The sequence below is a fragment of the Ursus maritimus genome, unplaced genomic scaffold, assembly GCF_017311325.1.
Source record: "Ursus maritimus isolate PB19 unplaced genomic scaffold, ASM1731132v1 scaffold_26, whole genome shotgun sequence".
Lineage (NCBI taxonomy): Eukaryota > Metazoa > Chordata > Mammalia > Carnivora > Ursidae > Ursus > Ursus maritimus.
Genome location: NW_024425119.1, coordinates 42,588,725 through 42,599,194, shown reverse-complemented (window position 1 = coordinate 42,599,194; position 10,470 = coordinate 42,588,725). Strand labels below are relative to the sequence as shown.

The 10,470-nt window shown below is 51.7% G+C and overlaps 1 protein-coding gene across 2 annotated transcripts; it reads left to right on the top strand.

The window, feature by feature from the left end:
- Positions 1 to 367: 367 nt before the first annotated feature.
- LOC103675659 (keratin, type II cytoskeletal 2 oral-like) lies at positions 368 to 8,528 on the top strand. 2 transcript variants are annotated; one of them, XM_040641927.1, is made up of 10 exons: positions 368 to 697; positions 767 to 1,029; positions 2,109 to 2,329; positions 3,743 to 3,803; positions 4,476 to 4,571; positions 5,168 to 5,332; positions 5,434 to 5,559; positions 6,192 to 6,412; positions 7,725 to 7,759; positions 8,161 to 8,528. In XM_040641927.1, the coding sequence occupies exons 1-10, from the start codon at positions 436 to 438 to the stop codon at positions 8,526 to 8,528; spliced, it is 1,818 nt and encodes a 605-aa protein (XP_040497861.1). In that variant the 5' UTR covers positions 368 to 435. The 2 variants fall into 2 exon arrangements, with proteins under 2 accessions (XP_040497861.1, XP_040497860.1); XM_040641926.1 differs by having other exon boundaries at positions 368 to 1,029.
- The last annotated feature ends 1,942 nt before the right edge of the window (positions 8,529 to 10,470 follow it).

Below are 10,470 nucleotides of genomic sequence, written 5' to 3'. Positions count from 1 at the left end.
GGAAGAAGTTGTCTGGTCCTCACCCCTGTGTCGTGGAGCTCAGTGGCTCCTAATCCCCTGGTGTCAAAACCCAATTCATCTTGCTGGGTCAGGTGCTGTCTGAGTTCCCTAAGCCCCCTGAGGAAATCACAGGGAAGAAGGGAGGAGAGCTCCAGTCTTTTGTCAACTGCGGCAAGTTTGGGTGATTAAGCTAAAAAAGCAAAGTCGTTTTGGTCCAGAGGATTAGTTTTGAGGTGTGTTGCAAGTCTAGAAGTAACTTATTGCCTGGGAGGCAAACCAAACCCAAGATGACTCTCAGCTAATTGCTTGCCTTCCCCTGTGCCAAGCCTAGTTCCTTGGTATATAAAGGCCAGCCTCCGCTTTGTCCCCATCCTCGGCCTTACCCCTCTCAGCTCTTGCTAAGTGACTGCTAGCTGACCTCCCAGCTCTCTCACCATGAGCAGACAAGTCTGCAGGACGTCTGGGGGCGGCAGCCAGGGCTTCTCGGGCCGCTCCGCCGTGGTCTCCGGCAGCAGCAGAATGAGCTGTGTGGCCCGCTCCGGGGGAGCCGGCGGAGGCAAGAGCATCTCTATCAGCGTGGCTGGCGGCTCCCGGGCTGGTGGCTTTGGGGGAGGGCGTAGCAGCTGTGGCAGCGGCTTTGGGGGTGGCTATGGAGGTGGCTTTGGTGGTGGCTTTGGTGGTGGCAGAGGAATGGGAGGTGGCTTTGGAGGAGCTGGTGGCTTTGGTGGGGCTGGTGGCTTTGGAGGGGCTGGTGGCTTTGGTGGAGCTGGTGGCTTTGGAGGGGCTGGTGGCTTTGGTGGAGCTGGTGGCTTTGGTGGAGCTGGTGGCTTTGGCGGGCCCGGTGGCTTTGGTGGGCCTGGAGGCTTTGGTCCTGGTGGCTTCCCTGGGGGAATCCAGGAAGTGACTGTCAACCAGAGTCTCCTGCAGCCCCTCAATGTGGAGATCGACCCCCAGATTGGGCAAGTCAAGACCCAGGAGCGGGAGCAGATCAAGACCCTCAACAACAAGTTCGCCTCCTTCATCGACAAGGTGAGGGCAAAGCTCAGAGGTGCCATGGAGGGTTTTGGCTGCCCAGGGTGTTGGTATAGGAAGACACCAGTGGGATCTGCCAGGCTTACAGGCAAGGGTATTGGTTTCTTGTCCTCGTTCTGCCTTGGGCCCTCAGGACAGCGGGCATGCCTCTTTGGCTCTTCAGGCCCTGTTTTCCCAGCTGTGAAACAGGGAAAGGATCCCAGCCCCTGATTTCCTTCTAGGAAGAGGACTATAGAAAACGAAGTGAGGGTCCAAATATGTTTGTTCTCCTTTGAAGAACAGGGCATTAGCCATGAAATTATTATAGCTAACATTCAATTTCTCTTGAAAGGCAACTTCTTGATAATCTAAACTAGCTGGTAATCAAATTTGCATCAGTGCAAACTTTGCCTCTCAGTGATGAGTGCTGGCAACTGACTTACCTTCTGAATGGTGCTGTGTTTTAGCCGATATTAATTTGAGCCGTCTATGCTGGGGCAGGGAAGGGTGTGCTAGGTCTGGGAATGAGCCTGGGGTTTGAAGTTAAACCCAGGTCGTCCATAAGCTGAGTAACTGAAAGGGGGAACAACTAGGGAAAAGATGAAACAACTTAGGAAAAGTTAGACCCTGTTGACTGTTTTCACTGCTTGCGGGAAGGTAAAATTTTCACTTAAAAAACAATTGCAAATAACTTTCTTTATCCTGATCTGTACTTGTGTTCTGAAGGCTCCCCGTAGACTAGGGCAGTGCTGGCTGTGGCTCTCAGCTTGGTCACCTAGTAGCCAGGTCAGTTTGGGCAACTTAAACTGTTTGAGACTGTTTTCTTATCTACAAAGTGGATAATAACACCTCCCTTATAGGTCATTGCGAGGACTAAATGAGATAGAATAAGTGAAATTAGTAGGTATAGAGTAAACAACACATTGTAGCTCTCTCGTCTAAATTCCCATTCTTCTCACTTAAAAAAAACAAAACAAAACCCAGAAGCTATTGCAGATTGGAGAACTGGGTTCATTTCACATTTCCACTATTTGGGATGTGTGGCCCCACTTGCCCAACTCAAGAGGCTGTTTCCTTTCCTTTTTTACCTGATACAGGTACGGTTCCTGGAACAGCAGAACAAGGTACTGGAGACCAAGTGGGAGCTCCTCCAGCAGCAGACCACAGGCTCTGGCTCAGGGCCCAACAACTTGGAGCCTTTCTTTGAATCCTACATCAGCTTCCTGCGCAGGCAGTTGGACTTGGCTCTGGGGGAGAGAGGGAACTTGGAAGGAGAGCTGAAGAACATGCAGGACCTCGTGGAAGACTTCAAAAAGAAGTGAGGGCCTCAACTGGGGAGTTTCCCCTTCTGGGGGATTAGCAGGGAGGTGTAGCCCCAACTTGAGATTTCGACTGTTCCGGGCTGTACCTTCCGCCAATACTCTTGGATCGACTTGTTGAGTGAGGCATGACCGAGAGGAAGGGGGCAAGAAGGTGGGGAGGGAGACTTCAAGGTGGCTGATTATGACAGATATCTCAGGCTCCAGGGACCCCCTTCTGCACTGGCCCAGGTGGATGAGAGGATCAACCCAGAGTTAAAAGCCCTTTGGGATGGAGAGCTGGCCCTCCACTTATTGTACATAGGACTCACCTTGGAAGCTTGTCAGAAATGCATATTCCTGTGCTCCGGTCCTAGATATTCTGAATCAGTAGGTGTGGGGCAGGTCCCAGGAGTCCGAATGCCCCGTAGCTGCCAGGGGTCCCTGCCAGATGGTCTAGGGCCGCACTCTGTAAAGCACTCTTTCAGTGCGTCCAATACCCTGTCTCTGGAGTTTCAATCAGCCTCCTGCTGCATGTTTGGGGTTGTAGTGGATGCCCTCGGAGGTCTGCGAGAAGCAAATTGGGCCTCTCGAGGTGGGGCAGGAGCTCCAGACATCCCCGGGATCAGGACCCACAGGGGTGGGCACACCTGCTCTGGGGAGACCCCATTCTGGTTCAACCGCATAAGCCTGCCGGGCACCTAGGCTCTCGGCTGAGCTCCGGGAATCCAGTGGCAACTCAGATTGCCATTGCTCAGAAACCTCTTCTCCTGGAACCATTCCATTTTTCAATCTTCATGAAATCTAGACCCTTGGTGGGAGATTATAGTCATTCATAAGCAGGATTCTCATAAACTTGATGCATTCAGAAGACAGGAGTTTATTCTTACCCCAAATTCTTAGAAGAAGCACCTCTAATTAATGGAAAGAGAAACAGAGCAGAGGCAGAAAACCCGGTCTGAGCAAATACCTCTCTGGGTCTCATATACACCCGTTGCTCTTCGCGATGTCTATCAGAGCCAGGCAAGAAGTCGGGCTCCTCGAAGTCTTCTCCCATCCTGCCTACCCACACTCCAGCCTGTCACCCGGACTTGGGGCGGAGAAGGGTGAGGCAGCGGTCTCAGCTCTGAACGGCTTCTAAGCCAGACTGGTTACATAATTCTGGGGGCTCAGTGCAAAATGAAAATGCAGGGCCCTTGTTAAAAAAGAAGAATTTCAAGATGGCGCCAGCAGAGCATTAGAGTGAAGGAACGTGAGGACCTTCTGAGCCCAGGTCCTGTGGAACTGCACAGGCCACATGCCCATGAAGTTGGTCCTGTCTCTGGGTGAGGGGATTCTGCACTGATGCTTGGAATCCTCTTTTTTTTTTTTTAATTTTTTTCCTTTTACTTCTGAAATGTCACTGTCCAGACGCGTGCTTCTTTCTGTCCCAGGTATGAAGATGAGATTAACAAGCGCAATGCGGCTGAGAACGAGTTTGTGGGGCTCAAGAAGGTAAGAGAGCTGGGAAGAGCCAGTCGAGGCTCCATTTCTGGGCACTAACGCCATGGAGTCAGCTGCCCTGGGGCATAGGGACCCTACGCTGTGTGTGGGGTCTACAGTTCTCCTTACATTTTTGGAAACAAAGGAAGCTGCTCTAAATACATTGTTGGTGAGGAAGACATCTTACAATGTTCCTGTGATTAGTGAACTGATTAGTAATGCGAACTAATAATGAAGGTTTTATGTGTAGCATTAATCAAGGTTTTTAGCTACAAGTGCACCCTGGGTGTTATTAATAATAGCAGTCCTCCAGTACTTGCAGCTGACTTAACCAGTCATCATAAAGACGAGGTAGTGAGAAGAATAGCCTCATTCTATTCGGAAGGTTGGTTAAGTACCCCAAACCCAAAGTCCCATGTTAGATAAACGTGATTTTTCTACACTTATGCCAATGCCTTGCTAATATGGTTCATATTTTGTGAAAGCATTGGGGTTTAATTGGTCAAGGCAACTAAAGGGAAGAAAACCACTTTGACTTAGAAGGGAAAGTGAGGAGTGGAAATTAGGAGGAGGGCAGGGGAAGGACGAAGAGGAAGGAAGAAGGCTTAGGAAAGAGCTGTGGGTGGTTGGGGGACAGTGGGTCATTCTTTTGGGTTTCTGATGTCCTGCCTTCACACCCTGCAGGACGTGGACGCGGCCTACATGAACAAGGTGGAGTTGCAGGCCAAGGTGGACAGCCTGACGGACGAACTGAACTTCTTGAGGACCCTCTATGAGATGGTGATTCCTTGATTCCTCGGTTTGCCAAGCTCCAGAGCCTTCTCGTCTGCATCTTCTCAGACATGCTTCCCGAGTAGGACATTAGGGGTTATTCAAGTGGCAGAACACCCCCAAAAGCAGCAACAGGGCTCAGAACTCAGCCATGCCCTCACCCGGGAAATGCTAACTTAGCTCTCCCAGCCTGCATGGACATGGGCCATAGGGCCAGGGTCCCTCTCTGTCTTTGTTTTCCCTCTGCTCTCTGTCCATGTTGTTCTACACCTTCCCTCTGACTCCTGTACCAGTATCCTAGCTAGCTCCTTCACGGTACTCCCCCCACCGTAGTCCCATGGAAACCCACACAGTCGGCCTCACTGGCTGATACGCTCAGGCTGACAACCTCATTGTATTCGCACATTTACTTTTTCCTTTAACTTTGTTGTCTGGGATCCTTTAGCCTACAGCCAGGCCTGAAATGCAAGCTTATTTTTCTAACTGTCCCATTCCTGGCCCCATTGTTGGGATATTTCTGCTGACAGAAGATTCTTGGATGTCTTCGTTCCCAGCATCTTCTGAGACCAAGGGACGGTGAAAATGACCATCCATGTTCCCCATAGGAGCTGTCTCAGATGCAGAGTCATGTCAGTGACACGTCTGTGGTCCTGTCCATGGACAACAACCGCTGCCTGGACCTGGACAGTATCATCGCCGAGGTCAAGGCCCAGTACGAGGACATCGCCCAGAGAAGCAAGGCGGAGGCCGAGGCCCTGTACCAGACCAAGGTGGGAGCCTTCTCCTTGCTCCCTTACTCTAGGCTTAAGTTTTGCTGACCAAGAATGTTCTAACACTACAAGACCATGTTGATTGGTTTCTCCTCTGTCAGCTTGGGGAGCTGCAGACCACTGCTGGCAGGCACGGGGATGACCTGAAGAGCACTAAGAGTGAGATCATGGAGCTCAACAGGGTGATCCAGAGGCTGCGGGCCGAGATTGAGAATGTTAAGAAGCAGGTGGGTCTGTACCTAAAGGAGAGATCCTGGGGGTCTTCTGGGCCCTGGAGAGAAAGAGAAACAACAGCTGTGTCTCTGCCACACGCTCTCTCTGTCCTTTCATGGTGTCACATGTGGTATAGCTGGGAGAGTCCATTCTCCCTGAGATTCCTCCTCGAATCTGAGCTTCTTGGAAAGCTCCCTAAGGAGAGATGGTTGCTCATTCTGGCTTTCCCAGCAAATCTTGCGACTGTAGGGATCGCCTTAAACACTCGGTTTCAGTAGAATCTGCCTTCAGTGAACTATTATGTGCTTCACATAACCTCAATGGCTAATTTGTATCACTGAAATAAAGTGATTTATTAGGTAAGGGAGTTTTTCACAGTCTTGCAAAAAGAACCAGTTACTAGACCACTATTACCTTTACCAGCAAAGCAGTCTTCCTTTTCTTGATGAGACATGAGTTAATTTCAATGGACCAAAGATAAATTGACCAACTGTAAAATGGAATTCTGTTTTCTGGGCATGTACCCTTGTGATTTCTAAGGAAGGGGATGGAGGGATGTGGAACGGGGAAGAGAACTTTCAGGAAAGATCAGCTGTTTGTTTCTTGGTCACTCTGCTAATTGGTCTCCTCCCTCTCCCTGCCCTAGAATGCCAACCTGCAGGCGGCCATTGCTGAAGCTGAGCAGCGTGGGGAGCTGGCCCTCAAGGACGCCAACGCCAAGCTCCAAGGCTTGCAGACTGCCCTCCAGAAGGCCAAGGATGACCTGGCCCGGCTGCTGAAAGAGTACCAGGAGTTGATGAACGTGAAGCTGGCCCTGGACGTGGAGATCGCCACCTACCGCAAGCTGCTGGAGGGCGAGGAGTGCAGGTGGGCTGCTGTGGGGTCAGCATTCTCCAGGTAGGATTTTAGAGTGACCTTTGATAACAAAGAAAGAGAGCAAGATGATTGGAGAGGACAACCCAGACAAAGGGTAAGGAATCTTCTGAATGACAGAATTTGGCATTCGAGCACGCCCCTTGTTTGGTCAATCAAGATCATCCAATTCTCCAATCTACCGTGGCCAACAGCGTTGTATTGCCTAGCTCTACTGACCCCCCCTTACAGGCAATGAGCAAGGAAAAGTGCTTTGGGGTTATAACGACAGTTATAGTGCGGTCCACTGACCGTTCTGAGATGATGTTCTATGCTGTCCAATACGGTAGTTATTAGTCACTCGAGTACTGAAATGTGGCTAGCGCCACACAGGAACTGAGTTTTACACTTATTTTAATTTAATTCTAATAAATTTAGTTAGCTTCATGGGGCTAGCAGTTACCTTATTGGACAGCACAGTATAGACAGTCCTGGCCCTCCACTCCTGGGGCCGAGTCCACAGGGAAAGTGGCTGACGCACACATACTCTGGGGATATAGCACAGTAGCAAGAAGCAGGTAAGGGCTTAGCGAGTGGATATCAGATGCCAAAGGACCGTCAAGGATTGAGAGATCTTTCTACTGACTAGCTGCTCTATGCATCCTACGTTTAGCCTCTGTCCTCAGGCAGCTCCCAATCTGATGGAGGAAGCAGAACTCAGGTGTGAGAAGGAACCTTAAGGATTTTTTATCAGTCTCTATGAAAAGGAGTGGGAGGGATGATGGTGCTATATGTACTGGGAATGGTGGGATGAGGATGGAGTGGTCGACAACAGTGGGGCCCACACTGGCAAGGTGCGCAGACATGCTCCCTGTCTGCTCAGGTACGTGGACACGCCTGCTCCATGAACAAGAACGAGGCGTAGGACGATGAGTCGTGTGGGCAGGACATTTTCAAACTCCTCATGTGTTGAGTGTCAGCCCCTCTCACATGTTACCCATCTGAACCACCGAAGGGCTAACCAACTGGGAGAGGGGTGTTGAGCAGTTGGCCTGGAACGAATGGTCTGGAAACGAAGGAATGAGGATGGACAGATGGAGAAATGGAGGGTGGCTGGAGAAGCTCCTGAACACCTCAGCTCCCCCCAAGCAGCCTCTTTCCCTGGCGGGATGGGGTCATGGAGGCACTTGGAATAGCCTTTCTTCCCCTGGGGGCTTGACCCCTCGTAGGGAAATAGGGAGGTGTGGCTCCCAAGGTTATGAACCCTCAGCTGTTGGCTAATGACTCATGGCAGAAACAATCCACATCTCCTTCTCTTCCTTTTTAGGATGTCTGGAGAGTGTCAGAGCGCTGTGAGCATTTGTAAGTAGCCCTTCAAAAACTTTCTCCCTGGGATGCAAAAAGGGTGATCAGAAACATCCTGACTGCCTGACCCGCAGCGGGAGAGCTTGACCCATGCCAGCAGGCCAGGCCACCAAACAGTGCTAGAGTCTCTGGCTGTGGCCACACTCTCCCCCGCTAGCATAAGCAGGGAAACTCTGAGGCCAAAGCTAAAATGCCTGTGGTCTTGGGGAACCAGAAACTTCTGTGGATGCTGCCGGCTCCTGTTCTCGGGGGACACCGGAGGGCCAGGCTCACTCTTATCATTCCCCAGCTGAGGCCTCAGGGAAGCTGAGCACCTTTCTGACATTTGCACAGCCAAGCGGGTAGAGTTGCGATCCCGACCCGGGCCTTTGCCTGAACGCAGTGCCTGTTCTCCACAGCGGTGGTCAGCAACGTCACCAGCACCAGCGGCGGCTCTGGTGGCAGCCGTGGAGGGTTCAGCGGCGGCAGCAGCGGTGGCTACAGAGGCGGCGGCAGCAGCAGCAGCAGCAGAGGCAGTAGTGGGGGCTACGGAGGGGTCAGCGGCAGCAGTGGCAGCGGCAGCAGCGGCTACGGGGTCAGTGGTGGCCGCGGTGGGGGCTACCAGAGCGGCAGCAGTGGCAGCAGCTCGGTGAGTCAGAGCGGAATTGGCTCTGGCTCCGGCGGCATCCAGACCTCAGCAAGCAGCGGCTATCGGTCTGGCAGTGGAGGCAGCATCGGCATCCGCTTCTCCCAGACCACCAGCTCGGGCCAGCACTGCTCCAAGTGACCGTCCGGGGCTAAGTGTCCGTGCCCGCCCGCGTCCCTCTCAGCCTGCCCCCTGCACTTCCCACTCTGCTTGGCGTCCACAATTGCCAACCCCAACCTTGCTTTTCTTCGAGTTCCCCGGAGAAGGGGCTGAACTTCTTGGCTCCTCCATCCCCAAGATCTCTCCTAGGCCAGGGAGGTCCAGCTGCTAATCCCAGATGACGACGTCCCTGACGACGGTACCAGTACCTGAGCCCAAACTACGGTGGGCCTTCCCAGCCTGGCCTGTTCCCACGCTGGCCCATCTCCCTCTCTCACTGGGAGTTGATGGTCTGAAGCAGCCGTGTTTCAGCCCTGTTGAGGAGGGGGATGCTAGAGGGTGAATGGTCAAGTTCTCTGGACTGTTGGTTCTCAGGGTGCCGTCCCCACCTCTGGGCATCATGTCCTAACTCACCTCTGCCCCTTTAATTCCCCCAGCTCTGGATCCTCTGGTGATGATTGTGTTGCACTTTCTTTTCTCAATAAATTGCACTGTATTTCACATTCTGGTGTTTGGCTTTCATTCAAGGGGTCATAGAATAAGCTGAGGTCCAAGAGTGGTGAGAAATCAGGTGTGGGTGGTGGTCTTCTAGAAGTTCACTTGTGGGTATAAAGGAGACTCCATAGTCTTGGCTTCTCCTTTATCCATTTGGCCAGATTCTTGTGATAGGTCTGCCCAAGAGTACTTATGTTGCTTAAGTGAGGACCCGCACTCCCAAGGAGGTCTTCCCATCCATCCTCCCTGCCTCTGAGCAGGCCTCTGGGGTCCAGTCTTGGAAAAAGAAGGTGTTGTGGTTCGTCAAGGGAACAGATTCTGCTGGGACTGCGGCTCCTTTTCTCCAACCCTCATACCAGCCAGACACAGCAAGTTCCCTTACTGCAAGCACAGCTCTTGGAGTCTGGAGGGGTCAAGGCATAACACCTTCTTTTCCCTGACCAGGTTCTGAGCCAATTAAAAAATAAGATGAAAGAATGAGCAAATGGAGCGCCCGTATTGCCTTTATTACCAGCAAAGCAGGTATTAGAGAATATAGTTTATACCCCTGATGGAATGGGTTTCCTAATACAGGACCTCAGGATTAGGGCAGATTTCCCACCTGGGCAGACACAATATAGGGTCCTCATGGCCTTCCCTATGTGGTAAGACCCCTCATGGGAGACAGGAGAGCAGAATATCAGTTTGCAAGGAACAGTCAGATCTTAAGAGACGGAGGGGTGGAGCTGTGCATGCGCTGTTCTTCCTTCCAAACTCACTCATCAGGTAAGAAAGCGAGAGTAGCAGGGCCACTAGCGGACTTCACTCCCGATGGATGTAAAATTAGGATCGAGGAAGATGCATGCTTGCTCTTACACTGGCATGTCCCGGCTGTTCCCAGAAAGCTGAAACCCAACCCCAGGGGGGACAGGGACAATGAGACAGCCACTGAAGGAAGCAGGGGAACTGAGAGCTGCGGTGGAGTGTCTGTTCCTTTCCTCAGGCCCCAATCCAATCCCATCTGCATGTCTTTGAGCATGGTAAAATTCTGGTTTTTAAGTCACTGTAGATTATACATATCTCCCCACACCCCAGAAGTCAGATCAGGGCTGGACTAATGAGAGGTCGTCTGTACATTTTCTGATGGGCCGAGAAGAGGGCCAGGACCTGGCTTCCACGTTCTTGAGCTGGATCTGATCTCCTACGCTCACCCCATCTGATTTCTGAAATACCCTAGCCCTGGTCTCAAGCCTTGGAGGAGACTAATTTTAAAGTTCCTACACTTGAGAGTGTAATAAATCCTTGCCTATCTTTTCCAAAGCCTGCTGGCAGGAGGTCGCCCCCTTCCCCATTTACTCTTCGGCACAACTCTGGGTACTGTGGGAGAAAGGCCACTCTGGTTTGCTGCTCTTACTGGTCTTTTGGTGACATTACAAGAAGCATCACCAAT

What these genes read in the sequence shown, in the direction of transcription:
- LOC103675659 (XM_040641926.1), top strand. Translation starts at nt 436, where the DNA reads ATGAGCAGACAAGTCTGCAGGACGTCTGGGGGCGGCAGCCAGGGCTTC. An exon ending in TGAGGACCCTCTATGAGATG is followed by an intron (nt 4,572 to 5,167) that starts GTGATTCCTTGA and finishes TGTTCCCCATAG; the next exon opens with GAGCTGTCTCAGATGCAGAG. An exon ending in AGGCCCTGTACCAGACCAAG is followed by an intron (nt 5,333 to 5,433) that starts GTGGGAGCCTTC and finishes CTCCTCTGTCAG; the next exon opens with CTTGGGGAGCTGCAGACCAC.